Raw genomic sequence first — 18882 nt, 5'->3', positions numbered from 1 at the left:
TGCTCTGTGGAGATGTTTGTAAAAGAGATGTTGGGGTTGATGCTCTGTGGAGATGATTGTAACAGAGATGTTGGGGTTGATGCTCTGAGGAGATGTTTGTAACAGAGATATTGGGGTTGAGGCTCTGTGGAGATGTTTGTAACAGAGATGTTGGGGTGATGCTCTGTGGAGATGGTTGTAACAGAGATATTGGGGTTGATGCTTTGTGAATATGTTTAACAGAGATGTTGGGGTTGAAGCTCTGTGGAGATGCTTGTAACAGAGATGTTGGGGTTGATGCTCTTGCTCTGTGGAGATGTTTGTAACAGAGATGTTAGGGTTGATGCTCTGTGGAGATGTTTGTAACAGGGATGTTGGGGTTGATGCTCTGTGGAGATGATTGTAACAGAGATGTTGGGGTTGATGCTCTGAGGAGATGTTTGTAACAGAGATGTTGGGGTGATGCTCTGTGGAGATGGTTGTAACAGAGATATTGGGGTTGATGCTTTGTGAATATGTTTAACAGAGATGTTGGGGTTGAAGCTCTGTGGAGATGCTTGTAACAGAGATGTTGGGGTTGATGCTCTGGCTCCGTGGAGATGTTTGTAACAGAGATGTTGGGGTTGAGGGTCTGTGGAGATGTTTGTAACAGAGATGTTAGGGTTGATGCTCTGTGGAGATGTTTGTAACAGGGATGTTGGGGTTGATGCTCTGTGGAGATGATTGTAACAGAGATGTTGGGGTTGATGCTCTTGCTCTGTGGAGATGTTTGTAACAGAGATGTTGGGATTGAAGCTCTGTGGAGATGTTTGTAACAGAGATGTTAGGGTTGATGCTCTGTGGAGATGTTTGTAACAGGGATGTTGGGGTTGATGCTCTGTGGAGATGATTGTAACAGAGATGTTGGGGTTGATGCTCTGAGGAGATGTTTGTAACAGAGATGTTGGGGTTGAGGGTCTGTGGAGATGTTTGTAACAGAGATGTTGGGGGTGATGCTCTGTGGAGATGTTTGTAACAGAGATATTGGGGTTGATGCTTTGTGAATATGTTTGTAACAGAGATGTTGGGGTTGATGCTCTGGCTCTGTGAAGATGTTTGTAACAGAGATACATTTAGAGTATCACTGTTATCCACGATGACAACATTTTACTGCCAAGACGATAACCTGGATGTAAGTCTTCAAAAAAGAGAGAACAAATAATGTTTTAGGTACCCTAACCTACCCTAGTTTTTACCTCCGACCCTAACAATTTATACCACTCGAACGCACTCCATCCAGTGTTGGGATTAATAAAATCTTTCATCTCAACCCGAGGGGAAAAGATTCTTAATTTGCCAAACACGAGACTTTGCCGAGTGTTTGGCAACTTAAGAATCTTACCCCCCGAGGGTTGAGATCCTCCTATCTCATCCCCGAGGGAGTAAATGATTATTTTTCGCTTACCCTGTTGTTCCTGTCCAAGTGTAAGACGAAGCATATTGTTTGTAAACAGTAACACGTGGGTAGCGTATTAATATTATATGTATGCGTCAGACGGTTCACGCATAATATTTTAAACATTTTAAAATCAATCCAATCTTCTTTGATGTCAAATGTAAACACAACAAAATTAGCAGACGAACTTGTGTATGTGTGTGACCACATAAAAGTAGTCCTTCTTCCGGGTCACATCAGTGACGTCAGGTTTATTGTGGAGAACGTGCAAAGAGCACGTGTAGCTAGGGTGAGACAAGGAAACCCCCCACCGGTAAAAGTAAGGATACATCTGTCCAGGGTAAGAGAAAACTTGCTCACCAAATACAAACAAATTGATGGATCATAGGCAGGTAGCAAAACCAAATTTAAATCCCATATTCTTATTTAAAAAACCCGAACAAAGTAGGTTTTAGATAACATGACTGAAAAATAGGGTACATTGTAGGTCGGTAGAGGGTTATTTTCATTTGTTTTTGGGGTTAGGTTGGAGTCGGGGTGGGGTGGGGCTGCCGGGGCTGGGAATGGGGATGGGGTCGGGGTTGTTTTTAATGTAAGGAAATACAAAAATCACCAAACATAGTTATTCAGACCAATTTCATTCATTTTCAATATATGTGTAGGTCTTTTATGCAGTACTAGGGATAACATTGTGGTTTTGACTCCTACCTATATAATAGAAAGGGGTCATAGAGTTGCCTACGATTTTTGGCGCGTTCAAATGGGTTGTCTATCAAGTGAAAAACATTTTAGGGTTCAGATTTTTGCCATGTGTTTATTATATGGTCCGGTACAGGGACCCATTCCCAATTGAAAAATGGCCCTTCGTTTTCCCAATGTCAGTCTTTATTTTCCCAACTGGATTAAAAAGCATGTAAATACAAGTTTCCAGTCTGTATACGTGCAACATTCACCATCCATGAAGGAACATTCAAAATACATAAATAACAAAAATTTGAAATTGAATACACAAAATCACTGAAAACTGATGTTTAGAAACAGCTAGAGGAAGCTGTGTTTTGTTAATCAAATTTGCAGGTTTTATTTTTTCCAAACTTATATTTTTCCAAACCTGTACATGTAGGAACACTGATGAAATTTCCCAATTTTTGCCAAATGCTGATGATATTTTCCCAATCCTTGCCCATCAGGGGGCCCTTTCCCAAAATAGCTGGCAAAACTCCTGGGGTTGGAGGTATGAACTAGGGTCGGTCGGGGTACTTGAAACTTACATCTTATTGTTTGTCTTGCACTTATGCCTCAGACATTCCCTGTACATGTATTATTCAAAACTTCGCTATAATATATTTGTGTTTAAAAGCGAGGAACATTTGTATTGTGAACTTTTTGTGGATTTATCGTTAAAAATATAACAATCCAAAGACAAAGACAGTTTTTATTTTATCGTTATTTAAGTTTTAGAATAACTTCTTTCCTCGGCGATTTAATAAAGGGGACACCAAAATTGAGAAGCCGTGCCCCCCAACCCTCTTCAAAAAAATAATAGAACCTCATAATATTTATGAGATGTTCTACGATATTTCTTTCTTTCAGCGGGCATAGATACTGAAAGAGAAATCCATGTTAAAATGTAAAAGCAGCTTGATATCTAGCATGAGTTTGTATATATGTTTTCTGATTTATCAAATGTCTTACAAATGTAATAAATTGTACTTCAATTTGCGTATTACAAGTTATATAGCGCATATATCTGTAAAATACATGTGTATTGCAAACAAAATGTTATATAATTTACTTCACTTAATTAATTTTTATTATATATCTGAAATTACACATCATCCACGTACACCACATATTTCACCGGTAAATAGTGTGAGCGTGTTTTACATATATGATTTCGATTGATATTTTAAGACGAAGCTTGGTGATGCTTATATATCGATTGTCACTGTCGATTTTTTAGGGATGTGTTAATTATTTCGGTGATTACTATGGCAAATATAATTATTGTTGACTAATCGTCTATCAAAGCTGTACATTTCAGTAACATGGATACATTTTTGTAGCGGCATTAATTACCTTTGATTACTATATTTGCACGACGCTTGATAAAACAATCAGAAAAATGTATGAAACCCATACAAATTCTAGTGTTTTTGTACATCTGATTTAGGTCAAAGGTCAAAGCACCTGCGTTACATGTACGCAGCAACAAGTGATGCTGACTGCCTGTTCACGCCTGCACGATTTATCATGCCGCTACAGAATATAATTTGACCGGCAATGGCAAACGATAGCAGTAATTCTTGCTGTACTTTGATAGATAGGTATACGCTAACAAAGAGGAGTACGGGTTTATAGAATGTCGATGTAACCTTCGCGTTCTTGTCAGCCTGAAACAAAGCGGAAACACTTGCGTTGGAATCCATTGCGAACTATTTTTCATGAAAGCTACATTCATAGACAGGACTATATGAAAAGTTTAAAAACTTGTCAACAACAAGCGAAATGGTGAATTTATTATGGAGGTACGAAGAGGAAGACTACCACGAAGTCGTGTAGGCCTTGGCATTGAGGATAATGGGTAAACTAAATACACATATCGCCAGTCTGGTGCTGTGTTTCACAACTTGGTGTGCAGGTAAGAAGGCGCTTTAAGAAAGATATGTTATTCCCTGACCCCTTGAATGAATGAATGGCGTGGTATACACGTGCCACGGGTGATAGACGTTTTACTATTGTGAGATTCTACTGTAATGTCAGTGATACTCCTAGCATACACATGTATCGGCTACAGCTGCTGAGAATCATCAAGATAGCGATATATGTATTAGACTTACACATGTCCCACTATTTAACACGGTACGGTTAAAGTCAATATTTTTATATAGCCTTATTCAGAAATTTAAGTAAATTTAAGAAGAAGACAGTGATTTCATTGAATTTATGAAAGCATATTGGACAGAATATTTTCTGAACCAAGAAACTTGGATCTTAGCATTGTTTGAAGGAAGTGTAACTGATATTGTAACATTGTTAATTATAATCTATATATTCAGCTCGTTCATGGTAATGTCTAATATAACCATATTTTAGCATGAAATGGTAACTTAATTTTATGTTAAAAAAAGTATTTTTAAAGTTCACTTTTCATAGTTGTGATTTTGTTTATTGTATAAAGGTTGTCTCCCTTTGACCAATAAAAATCCTTCATTTTGATTTTGTAAACAAAGTGCTTCTAATACTATGATTTTATAAATTTAGGAAAGTATTTGTACTAAGTAATCCAGAGACAAGTTAAATAAAGATCATACATTTATAGTATTTTAGAAAATACATTCACATACAAATGTCCCAGATGTACCTGGTACAATAGACACAGATGTACCTGGTACAACTTAGCCATAGATGCACCTGGTACAGTAGGCATATATGTACCTGGTACAGTAGATGCATATGTACCTGTTACATTATACATGTACCTGGTACTGTAGACACATATGTACCTGGTACAGTAGACACATATGTACCTGATGTAGTAGACATAGTTGTACCTGGTACTGTAGACACAGATGTACCTGGTACAATAAACACATATGTACCTGGTTTAATAGACACAGATGTACCTGGTACAGTAGACACATGTACCTTGTTTAGTAGACACAGATGTACCTGGTTAAGTAGACACAGATGTACCTGGTTTAGTAGCTGACACAGATGTACCTGGTACAGTAGACACATGTACCTTGTTTAGTAGACACAGATGTACCTGGTTTAGTGGACACAGATGTACCTGGTTTAGTAGACACAGATGTACCTGGTTTAGTAGACACAGATGTACCTGGTACAGTAGACATAAGTACCTGGTACAGCAGATACAGATGTAAATAGTACAGTAAAAAGATGTACCTGGTACAATAGACACATATGGTACAGTATACACATATGTACCTTGTATAGTAGACATAGATGTACCTCATACAATATACACATATGTACCTGTTACAGTATACATATATGTACCTGGTACAGTAGACATAAATATATCTGGTACTATAGATAGAGATAAACCTGGTACAGTTGACACAGGTGTACCTGGTACAATAGACAATTATGTACCTAGTACAGTCCACACATTTGTACTTGGTACAGTAGACACAGATGTACCTGTTTCATTATACATATATGTATCTGGTACAGTTGACACAGGTGTACCTGGTACAGTAGACACATATGAACCTGGTATAGAAGACACAGGTGTACCTGGTACAGTATACATATATGAACCTTGTACAGTAGACACAGATGTACCTGGTACAATAGACACAGATGTACCTTGTACAGTAGACACAGATGTACCTGGTACAGTAGACACAGATGTACCTTGTTTAGTAGACACAGATGTACCTGGTAAACTAGACACAAATGTACCTGGTATAGTAGACACATATGTACCTGGTATAGTAAACATACATGTACCTGGTACAATAGACACATATGTACTTAGTACAGTAGACACAGATGTACCCAGTACCGTAGACATAGGTGTACCTGGTACAGTCATCACAGATGTATCTTGTATAGTAGACACAGATGTACCTGGTATAGTATACATAGGTTTACCTGGTGAAGTAGACACATATGTACCTGGTGAAGTAGACACATATGTACCTCGTGAAGTAGACACAAATGTACCTGGTACAGTAGACACATATGTACCTGGTACAGTAGACACAAATGTACCTGGTACAGTAAACAAATGTACCTGGGACAGTAGACACATATGTACCTGGTACAGTAGACACACATGTACCTGGTACAGTAGACACAAATGTACCTGGTACAGTAAACAAATGTACCTGGGACAGTAGACACATATGTACCTGGTACAGTAAACATAAATGTACCTGGTACAGTAGACAGATATGTACCTGGTACAGTAAACACATATGTACCTGGTACAGTAGACACCAATGTGCCTGGTACAGTAGACATAAATGTACCTGGTATAGGAGACACAAATGTACCTGGTACAGTAGACACATATGTTCCTGGTACAGTAGACACATATGTACCTGTTACATTATCCATATATATACCTGGTACAGTCAACACAAATGTACCTGGTACAGTAAACATAAATGGACCTGGTACAGTAGACACATATGTACCTGGTACAGTAAACACATATGTACCTGGTACAGTAGACACCAATGTACCCGGTACAGTAGACATAAATGTACCTGGTATAGGAGACACAAATGTACCTGGTACAGTAGACACATATGTTCCTGGTACAGTAGACACATATGTACCTGGTACAGTAAACACATATGTACCTGGTACAGTAGACACACATGTACCTGGTACAGTAGACACAAATGTACCTGGTACAGTAAACAAATGTACCTGGTACAGTAGACACATATGTTCCTGGTACAGTAGACACATATGTACCTGGTACAGTAGACACACATGTACCTGGTACAGTAGACACAAATGTACCTGGTACAGTAAACAAATGTACCTGGGACAGTAGACACATATGTACCTGGTACAGTAGACACACATGTACCTGGTACAGTAGACACAAATGTACCTGGTACAGTAAACAAATGTACCTGGGACAGTAGACACATATGTACCTGGTACAGTAAACACATATGTACCTGGTACAGTAGACACCAATGTGCCTGGTACAGTAGACATAAATGTACCTGGTATAGTAGACACAAATGTACCTGGTACAGTAGACACATATGTTCCTGGTACAGTAGACACATATGTACCTGTTACATTATCCATATATGTACCTGGTACAGTCAACACAAATGTACCTGGTACAGTAAACATAAATGTACCTGGTACATAGACACATGTATACCTGGTACAGTAGACATAGATGTACCTCATACAGTAGACACAGATGTACCTGGTACAGTAGACATATGTGTATCTGGTACAGTAGACACAGATGTTCCTGATCGGTGAACACTGATGTACCTGGTAGAGTGGTTTAAACCTTTGAGTACTTAAAGATAAACTGAACAAAACATAGAAAGACAGTTCTATCTTGAAATTGTACTTTGGTTGAAAACTGAATTCAAAATTTTCCAGTACATTTACTCACCATGTTTTTGTTTGAATTTGATGTGTAATAATGCAAAGGACACAATATTTGTTTTCTTTTAATTTTTGCAGTTGCCAGTGACAGCAGATGGTATCAAGGCTGCTACCAAGATCTTTCCCTTGGCAGACAAGATGCTCCAGATGGGGACAACATGGATACCAGGGCTTCAAAATCAGGGTCTGGGAATGTGACTGACCAAAATAAGTGTTCTGTCGTCGAATGCTGTAGAAAATGTTTCTTACAAAGGTAAGATAGATCATGTTAGTCCATTTTTTAGGTCACCTGAGACAAAGTCTCTAGTGACCTATTGCGATTGCCTTTTGTCCGGTGTCGTTCGTCGTCGATCGTCCGTCATCCTTCCGTAAACAATTTACATTTTCGACTTCTTCTCCAAAACCCCTGAACCAATTTCAATGAAATTTTGCAGAAACCTTCCATGGCCAAAAGGTCAACTAAAATTGTCAATTATATGGTCCCCAGCCACCAGGGGCCTGAGAGGGGGGGGGGGGCAAAAAAGGTCAAATTAACTAAAATTTCAAAAGTCTTCTTCTCAAGATCAAGATATGGTAGAATCAAATACTCTTCATATATAGTAGGGTCTTAAGGTGCTTTACTAAAATTGTGAATTTCGTGACCCTGGGGTCTCACGTTTCCCCCTGGGGAGGGGGTAAACTTTACTATAGTTTATATAGGGAAATCACATTTTGGACCAACATTTGTTTAATTTCCATTGGAAGTAATTCAATTTGGGTTAGCATTATCAGTATTAGGTAGCAGTTTGATAGTATGCACCTATGAGCCCTGACTGACCCCCAGGGGCTGATGGGTGGGGCCAAAAAGGGTTGAATTGACTGAAATTTCAAAAATCTTCTTCTCAAGACCCAGATATGGTAGAATCAAATACTCTTCATAGATGGAAGGGTCTTAAGGTGCTTTACTAAAATGGTGAATTTCATGACCCTGGGGTCTCGCATTTACCCCTGTGGAGGGGGTAAACTTTACTATAGTTTATATAGGGAAATCACATTTTGGACCAACATTTGTTTAATTGCCATTGGAAGTAATTCAATTTGGGATAGCATTATCAGTATTGGATAGCAGTTTTGATGGTATGCACATATCAGCCCTGACTGACCCCCAGGGGCTGATGGGTGGGGCCAAAAAGGGTTGAATTGACTGAAATTTCAAAATCTTCTTCTCAAGACCAGATATGGTAGAATCAAATACGTTTCATAGATGGAGGGTTTTTTAGATGCTCTACCAGAATTGTGAATTTTATGACCCTAGGGTCTCACGTTTACCCCTTGGGAAGGAGAGGGGGGGGGGGGCAAAATTTATTATGGTTTATAATGGCAAATGATACTTTGAATATTACATGTTGATAACTTGATTGGAATTATAACCCTTAGTTGACAGTTTGATACTTTGAAAATTTTGAGCCATCCCTACCCCCAAGGGCTAGGGTAGGGCCCAAATGGAGTCTGTGTGCTAAAATAAAATTCCTTTATTTTCCTTGTTTAGAATCAGAGGTGCTAGTTTCAAATACTTTTCAGTCTTAAATCTGCATGCTAGATATTGAATAAGGCGGTTTTATTGTTTTTTGTCACTTTGAATAATATTTCTGTTCATGTTAAAAAACAAAAATCAACTCTCTGTATTAATATATCAGGTGACTGTTTCTGTTACACATTTATTCTGACCTCTATATGTGGCAAGCCTCTATTATTTTGAGGGTCAACAGCCATTTTAGGAGGTCATGTATCCCTAAATGACAGTTAACAGAAACCCAGCATTGGTCAACAAGAAATACAGTTTAGCCTGAGAAAACAGATACATAATTTATGCTATCAGCAAATTCCGAATGAATTATTGAAGCTTCTTCTTCAAATGCAAAATAATGCAAAATCACATGATCCCTCAGTTATAAAACCTTCTTGTATCGTGGATCTCAACATGGGTGAATTGCTGGTGGCTAGTTTCTCCCAGATCATGGGTTTTGCAACTGTAGAAAGTTTGAATGTTTTAGCCCAGTTTTATTTTCAGTGCCCCCTAATGACTTGTTGAACCAATGAGTAATTACCCCTAGTTTCTGTGATGTTAAATAATTTCTAAGATGAATATATATATACTTCAGTTTTTCTGTTTTTTAAGCTGCATTTCGACATATTTCTTTTAAAACTTCCTTGGCGGTTGGACATGAGTCTCATCAATATGAAATTATTTACCAACTTTTTAACCTCCCTTATATGTGTAAAACATCTATTATACTCATCTGTAATGCCCAAAATGTTTTTTTTACTAAGTATGTTATGGATCCGAGGATCCATAGATACACTGGGACATTGCAATTGGAGCACTAACCAAACGTGTGCTGTCCCTCCCTCCCACCAAACCTGGGAACATTTGACTTGTTTGTTTATTCCTTAGCAAGAAATTGCTTAATGCATATTGTGCTTTTAGAAGTCCACAGACAACTGCAGAACTGTTCCTTAACTAACAAATCAATCATTAGTTCAAATTTACTTTAAATTAAATTAAAAGTGCTGATTCATATTGTCAGAAATCATTAGGCTTTTAGTTATCATGATATCTAGATGTATTTTAATTCACACTAATTTTCTAATATGTTCCCAACACAGATTTCTGAATTCACTTTGGTTTGTGATATTTTTAGTAATTTCTTATTTGTTAAAATGCTAATATTTTTCCAGAATAATTTCTTTTTTTAGTTACAAAAATATATGAACAATGTGTTGTTATGGCGAGTGTTAAAGAAGTTTCGTTCTGAGGAAAGAGGGTAGAAAATCTGGCATGCATGGTCATTCATCTGCCCAGGGTCATTCATCTGGCCAGGGTCATTCATCTGTGAAATGAGGTAGCTCAATGGTTTGAGCATCTGTCTGTAGTTCTGAGGTTGTATGTAATCCCTGCACCTTGCTCTTGGTGAGCCCAGGTGATTTCCAAATACATGTTTTGTACAGGTCTTGAAAAAGCCTTGAATTTGATGTCTGTCTTGAAAATCCCTTGAAAATTACTGTAAGCCTTGAAAAATCCTTGAAAATCAATGGGAGTCCTTAAAAAACCCTTAAAAATCAGTGAAGTTAGTTGGGTATCCATTTTTGTCATATTAATTCAGTATTTTGTAAACATTCGTCGCAAACAATGATATTTTATTTAAACAGATTGATCGTCAAATTGCAGATCGTAATTTTTAATAATTCAGGAAAATATATACCGATGAAGTTTTCGGTTTTACTTTTTCAATCTGTGTCATTACTGCGTTTGAATTGAGTAAGTCTTGTAGTCAAAGTGCCAAAGTGACATACGGTCATGCGCATTAAGAGCATTGTTAACAGGAGGGGAACACGAACCGAACAACTGCGATGGGGAAGTGTGTTTTTAACGTTAAATGGCTTGACGATCCCAGATTTGTTTGGGTGAGGGAGTTCGAGGGTGATAGCATGTACTTCTGCTATGTGCTCGCTGTGTAACAAAATGGGCAAGATGGGGGAATACGCCCTTTAATCATATATGAAAAGTCAAAACATGTGAAAATTTCGGGGACCACTTCGACTCGGCCTTTGACAGACTTTTATACCAAACCCTCTACTTCAACGGTAAGTGTAACACAACATGTGTGTCAAGGGTTAATGGTTGGTTAAAATTTTATTCTGTAACCTCAAGTATTAGGATCGGTCACTATCGTTTGGTCTCGCTCTCAGTCGTCTCCGAGCTGTCTCTAGCTGTACTAGTTCTAGCCCATCTTTAGCTGTCCCTAGCCCTTCTGGCCTCTTCTCTACCTGTCCCTTGCTCCTCTCCCCCATTATCCCCTTTCTAGGTTATATTTATACTGGATTATAATTGTTTCGTGCATAGTAATCTGGATTAATATTCCCGATATACGTAATCTATTTATACAGGTTGTCCGAGCTATTCCCAATATAATTAAGCCCTACATAATATAGATTGTCAGTTTCAGTTACACAAATATAGATGGTCAGTTTCAGTTACACAACGTCGTACCATTGCACGGGTTGTCCGAGATATTCCCGACATACGTGATCAATTACACAACACTGTAACATTGACTGTCAGGGGTCCATAAGCCCCACATGCTGAGTCAATTAAGACTTGAAGCGTTGTCCGAGATATTCCCGATGTAATCAATTCTATTCCTGATAGATATTCCCGATGTAATCAATTCTATTCCTGATAGATATATGTAATCTATTTATACAACATCGTAACACTGACTGTGTTACACAAGTACATTGAGACCTACCTCGACTGTTCCTAATCCAAATCCTAACACGGATGCTGATGACTTTCCTTCAAACCCAGCCCCTCAAGGCCTTGTTGTTCATTAAAATTGTTTGTTTATTTTGTGATATAAATGAACCCCTTGAATTTTCAAAATTTGTCTTGAAAACGCTTGAAAAGTCCGTAAATTTTGAGGTCAAAAGTTTGTATGAATGTAAATTTACTCAGGTGGCAAATGTAGAAAGAGTTGCTTCCCTTTAAGTGCAAAAACTACAATTTATAAACATGTACTTGGATGTTTAATAAAAACTATCAGTAAATATCATTCAGAACCTGGGTATGCTATGGTTGAGGTAAATCAGACATTATTTGTTAAAATCAATATGATAAACTGGTGTAACTCAGCAACAGGAACACAGGTGTAGATTGGAACCAATAACTGGTGTAACTCAGCCACAGGAACACATGTGTAGATTGGAATCAATTGGTTGTCTGGGCAAGGAAACAACAAATTGAAAGTATTTTGTGTTTTTTGTCTGCAGAGCTTGGCTAATTTTCATCAGCATGATTGGATTCTAGATTTCAAAACATAATGTAAATTAATATGCTAATAATAGAGTTGAATTAGGTGAGGTATGTACTTAAACATATACATGTAAGTACAGATGTATTGCGATCTGGAGGCTCAGACATGCATGTTTTGATACAAATTAAAAATTCTTGTCAGAATCTCACCTTTTGAAATATTTTTCAACACCCAACACCCCTACCTCTTGTGTCACGGGTGGAGAAATAGTGAATAAAGCTCAGTTTGTTGATAGCGTAACATACTACTGTAGAAAGTTAAGAGCTGGAGAGCAAGGATAATGAAAAAATAATCAAGGTCTCTTTATTGCAATGATAGATCTGGAAACAAATTTGAAATATATAAGTTTGTTGGATTTCTTATTGAGATGTACATATACATTTTTTTAAAACTACTTGCATGATTTTGGAAATTTTGAAATGAACCAAAATTGATGTATTCTACAATTTTTTTTACACATTCTGGTTTAGAAACAAATGCCTAATTATATAAAAATGCGTTCAAGTTTGAACTCCAACAATTTTTGGGTAAATAAATTGTCCAGTTCTACAATTAGTTTCAAATGTGACATTTTCTGTATGGTTTCATTTTTAATTGCACCGTACATTGGGGCGGAAACACTTGAATACTTGATTAAATTAACAAGAAAGATAATTATATATATCTATATGCTAATTCTAGAGCCAATGGTTTATTGATAGCGTCACCACTATCAGCAAGTGTCGGCTTGAATTAGTTGTTATATGGGTAGGGTATCAAATATCAATTTGAGGTTAACCACTTTATTTATGAGAAAGTTCATGTGGTAATTTAATTACTTTGTGATAAATTTGATAAGTTGACACTTGTTTAAATTGGTTAAGTCACACATATTTATCTTAATAAGAGTTTGGTGGTATGCTAGGCCAAGCCCAACACATTCCAAACTTAAAGTATAATAGATGAAATGGTTTGGAAAGTTGGTCAGCTTCTAAACAAAAATAGTTTTAATTTACATGATACATTGTATTAAAAAAGATATTTTGGTAAGATGTCATATGATAATAGCTTGGTCCTTGTTAAGTAATGTGTTGTGTTGCAATCTTTGTCAAACATAAGAATTGTTTAAAATAAGATTAATATAAATGCAAAATTAAAAAGTACTTGACTTTGAGGAAAATTTCTGGAAAGATCTTGAGTTGAAGTACAATCATAGAGCGGCATCTTAGACTCATTTTATGTTTATCATCTTTATGTATTTCAAATTATATTTATGTGGATATAGAGGCACCGATGCCTGCATCCACTAATATTCTATTAAATCCTATTAAAATACCAACCAAGCTATTAAGTATTGGTTGCCATTTCCTCTGTATGTACCCTTTTCCTTGTTTTTTGCTGAGGATATCGTCAACCTTCAGAAATGGGTATAAATATGATAATCAACACTTACAGAATCATTTAATAAAACATTTCTGTAATTTTGTAATATATTAATCAGGAAAGACTTGATATAGTAAGCTGATCATGCTTTAGGAGATTAATGTAAATGTATAACATCTTTGCTCTAACTTGAATGACTTGTTAGCTTTTATTTGTTAATTTGCCAGAAAGTATGATTTAAATTGAAATTACAAACTTCTAAATTTACACCCTTAACATCTTTGAACCAAAAGTCACTATATTTTTTATTTTTTACTTCCTTAATTATGAAAAACTTTCCCAAGTAATTTGAAACATTTTATTTCTTTAATAAATATATTCATTAAGTTGGAATAACTCAGGTTTCACCTTTTGAAAGACTGGGTCACTTTATCAAATTTTACATGAACGTACTGAGGGTACACACACTGAGTCTCTGTATCCCATTTCACATCAACGTACTTGTTACACACACACAAAAAGGTGTTACATTATATATTTGTTACAACTTGAAATTCAGAATTCATGAAAATTCCCATTTGCAATGCAGTGACCAAAAGAAAATGTAAAGGTTTCAGATGTCAGTTTCGGGGACACGCAACTGATTGAAATTGACGTGACCTTCCTTTATGAGTATACTTTTGGCAATCATGTGTTGACACATACCAGAAAAGATTAATATACTTGAAATCTGGTCATATTATATAGTTATGTATATTTTTTGTGAATGAAACATATAGTGATATATGAGGCAGGTTATAGATGGTATTTGTCAGTAAATATTATTGGTCTTTTTTGGCAGGTTATAAAAAAATATTTGTGAGTAAATATTATTGGTCTTATAAGGCAGGTTAAAGATAGTATTTATTAGTAAATATTATTGGTTATATGAGGAAGGTTATAGTTGGTATTTGTGAGTAAATACTATTTGTTTAATTAAGCAGGTTATAGAAAAGTATTTGTGAGTAAATATTATTGGTCTTATTGGGCAGTTTATAGACAAATTTGTTAGTAAATATTATTGGTCTTATTGGGCAGTTGTTTCTTCGTGTTTTTTCTGAGGAAGATGTTCTCCAAATATTAGTGTTCTCTCAAAGATCAATTATCTCTTATCTGAAAACGGAGGTTCTATCAAGACCTGTATGATATCATTAACCTCTGATGAAAGATGTTCACTTGAGACAGATGTTTCCTGATGTTAAATTGTATTTCTAGTTCTCTCAAGACAGGTGTTCTCTTCAAGTTTCAAATTATTTTTTAAGTTTCAATCAAGTTGAACCTTAAAACTTGAACTTGAAACCATCAAAAAGGGAATTCTCTTCATTTAGGTTTACGCTCAAGACAGGTGTTCTCTTAACACAGGTGATTTCTAATAGGAATACAGGTACTTTCCAAAGACAATCTGTTCATCAAAGGGATTTCTTTAGACAGTTAATCTCTAATTGTACCAGGTTGTCCCTTAAAGGGGCAGATCAGAAGACCCTTAACATCAAAGGATCTCTTCAGGACAGAATGGTTCCAAAAGAAGCACAGGTTTTCCTTGAAGAACGGAGGTCAATGGTAGATTTGTTTGAAATGTTTGGTTTATGAATTAATAATTATAGAAAGGAATAACGCAGTCATGTCAATTTTTGTCTTGTTCCCCTTCATTTAAACGAAGTATAATCATGGTACACAGTTTATAGTTTTGAAATGTTTCCCATACGTGATAGTCTTTAAAAATTAATTTAAATATATATTAGCTTTCTGCCTTTGATATTTTTATCCAAGTTTGCCAGATTAATCTGTTCTGACTTAAGTAGAATAAGCAAATTATCCTCGCTGTAAGGGTGTGTAGGTGAATACATTGACTCCGTTTAACGATTATAGCGTAGATCAGGTATAAAGTATATGTGTGGGTAAGGGTGAAAAGTTCACTTTCTATTGTTGTCAGAACGATGAAATATTACATCTATAGGAACAATACACATGACGTAGTAGCCTAAATTATTGTATGAAACTACATTAAAGAGCTTTCATTGAAATAAACAATGCGTGTTGTAACTACATCTAGGGTTCCTCTGTTGATTTACCCTGATTATGCTGAAGTTCACGTTTTTGGATCAAATCTAAGTTTAATTGGTAAAAAATATACTTGCCAACTTTTTAAAAATTTCCATGGGAGAGATTCTGCATGCTCAAAATTAAAACATGAATAAAAATGTGTATGTGTATATAGCCCCTAGAGACAAAATGACATGTTTGAGTTGTTCTCTCAGATGAATTAAATCATTAGATATGAGAGTATAAGAATAATTTAGCAAATTCACTGGTTAAAAGTACTAAATTTAAGAATCCAAAATTGGGAGGTCCCTCCTAAATAGGGAGAGTTGGGAAGTATGATTAAAAAGGAAATTCTAATATAACTGCAATAAAATGAAGTACTTTTTTGTGCTAAAAGAAAGCCTGATAGGTGTTAATTAATTAATTAACCCATTCACCCCTGAAGTCACATTTGAACCTTACGAAATCAAAGATTGGGAAAGTCCAGTTTCAAAATGTAGGAGTGAATAATTTAATTGGCTCAAATGAAACTAAGTGCATTTACATAATAAAACACATTTTGGAAAAAAAATTAGGCACTGGATAGCGTTTCTGGATTAAAAAAAGGTAAAAGTGTAAGATTCCTCGCTATTACCCTCCACCCTCAGTTCTTTTGAAAAATCTCTGAAACTTAATTAAGTTAACTTCAGTCAGTTTCAAGGGAGGGGTTGGGGGAGAGGGGGTGTTTTGTGCTTTGCACTTGGTACAACCATGCATGTACTGCATATCTGATTAGTTTATTTGTGTCATGTGGATTGTAAAAATCTTTTTAATTTAAAATTTTAGACATGATCGCATGAAACCTGTGTATGCATAATATGTATACATTTACTTCACTAGCTGAGTAGGTACAAAAGTTATAGTATTAAGGACATTAAATAACCCTTTTGTAAGCTTGCCAAATTATTATAAAATTAGAATCAAGAGGACTTATGTTTTCAAAGCATCGTAAACTTGAATGATAATGTTTTTTTTAATAAAATGTTTTAAAATTTTATAATGTATTTAATTTTGTTGCTGTTATTTTAATGTGTGTATTATGAATCTGCATGTATCAAGATTAAGGTATTTATTTGTGAATTTCAATAATCTTCAAAGAACATATTTTACATTTATAATTTCACATTTATTTGGAATGAAGCTGATCAGAAGTCTGACTACTTGATCCAGGAATAAAAGAAAAAGTTATCTTTTTTTTAATTTTATAAAGGTGGGTGGAGTTAAAAATTATATTACAAGACCAGTCGCTTATCAAGATGTTGATGTGAATGGGCATAGTTACATGTACGCCACACAGACGGGGTAAACCTATATATACATTGTGTAGTTCACTATCACTGGAAAGTTTATACGAGACATCTGACATCTCTATTTGGCATTTTGGGCGTGACCTCTTATTAGTTTTTATTTAGAAGTTGCGAGATATGTTCCAAAAGCTCTTTCATTGTGTAAAATATACAGATTAATTTTTTTAAACTCCAAAAACTGTTTCATTGTGTAAAATATTCTGATTCATTTTTCAGTTTTTAGGTCACCTGAGCTTTAGCTCAAGTGACCTATTGCTATCCGTTTTCGTCCGTCGTCGTCCGTCGTCCGTCGTCCGTCGTACGTCGTCCGTCGTCCGTCGTCCGTCGTCCGTTAACATTTTACATTTCAAACTTAAAGTCAAGTTCTGCTGGGCCGATTGAACTGAAAGTTGATAGGAATGATCGCCTCATGGTCCTGACAAAGTGTTGTTATTTTTCGGGTCGATCAGAAATCCAATATGGCCGCCACGGCCGCCATTTTGAAAACCTATTTCAAACTTAAAGTCAAGTTCTGCTGGACCGATTGAACTTAAAGTTTGTAGGAATGATCGACTCATGGTCCTGACAAAGTGTTGTTATTTTTCAGGTCAATCATAAATCCAATATGGCCGCCACGGCCACCATTTTGAAAACATATTTCAAACTTAAAGTCAAGTTCTGCTAGGCCGATTGAACTGAAACTTTGTAGGAATGATTGACTCATGGTCCTGACAAAGTGTTGTTATTTTTCAGGTCGATCAGAAATCCAATATGGCCACCACAGCTGCCATTTTGGTAAACTATTTCAAACTTAAAGTAAAGATCTACTTGGCCGATTGAACTGAAACTTTGTAGGAATGATCGAATCATGGTCCTGACAAAGTGTTGTTATTTTTCGGGTCAATCAGAAATACAATTTGGCTGCCATGGCCGCTATTTTGCTACTAAGTTCTAATAGGCCGATCTCACTTAAAATTGGTCTAGGAATGATCAGCTCATGGTCCTGACAAAGTTAAGTTAACATTATACTATTTTTTACTCAAATTGGTACATATTTCAACAACAAAAATAAATACTATAGACTCAGGTGACCGTTAAGGCCCATGGGCCTCTTGTTTTTTAACATATTCCATCTCCTGGTAAATTGGTTGTTGAACAAGCTGTTACAATTATCCACTTGGCAATATCATACTTTAGCTCACCTTGTGCATATTTGGTAACTGGATGAGATGTGGTTGTATGTGCTTCATCTGTTGTCTGTTAACTTTTGATTTAAACAACATTTCCTCAGGAACTGCTTAGCAGAATTCATCCAAATTTATGTGTCAGCATTCCTATGCCATGGTGATAAAAAATTTACAAGTAAAAGGGCTGACCATCCTTTGGTCCGAGTGGCTGGAACAGAAGCAGTCATCAGGCTGATGGCTTTAAATGACATCTTCCAAAGAACTGGACAGATTTGAACCAAATTAAATTGGTAGCAATTAGCCCATTGGGATCAAAGGTATGCAAGTTAACTCATTCACCCCTGAAATTTGATAATGAACTATTCCAAGCTTTGAATTGGAAGAGTTCTAATGTCTTCAGGGGGTGAATAAGTTAAGGGGCTGATCCTCGATCCTGGGGGCTAGCTGTCTTGAACTACTGGGAAGATTTCAACTTTGTTTCCAAAATAGTCCCTTGAGTGATTCAAAACCCTTGGGACTCTTGTTTTGTTGGGTAT

General features: G+C 36.2%; 1 protein-coding gene across 2 annotated transcripts in view; it reads left to right on the top strand.

Moving 5' to 3' along the window:
- Positions 1-3871: 3871 nt before the first annotated feature.
- Positions 3872-18882, top strand: part of LOC110443309 — a 365314-nt gene continuing 350303 nt past the window's right edge. For both annotated transcript variants that reach the window (XM_021487458.1, XM_021487457.1), the window contains exons 1-2: positions 3872-4055; positions 7616-7790. In XM_021487458.1, coding sequence (XP_021343133.1) covers positions 3995-4055; positions 7616-7790 — 236 coding nt within the window. In that variant the 5' untranslated portion in view covers positions 3872-3994. The remainder of the gene's footprint in view (positions 4056-7615; positions 7791-18882) is intronic.

The sequence above is a fragment of the Mizuhopecten yessoensis genome, unplaced genomic scaffold (genome assembly GCF_002113885.1).
Source record: "Mizuhopecten yessoensis strain PY_sf001 unplaced genomic scaffold, ASM211388v2 scaffold716339, whole genome shotgun sequence".
Lineage (NCBI taxonomy): Eukaryota > Metazoa > Mollusca > Bivalvia > Pectinida > Pectinidae > Mizuhopecten > Mizuhopecten yessoensis.
Note: the sequence above shows the minus strand (reverse complement) of the source record. Positions and strands in the feature narration are given on the sequence as shown.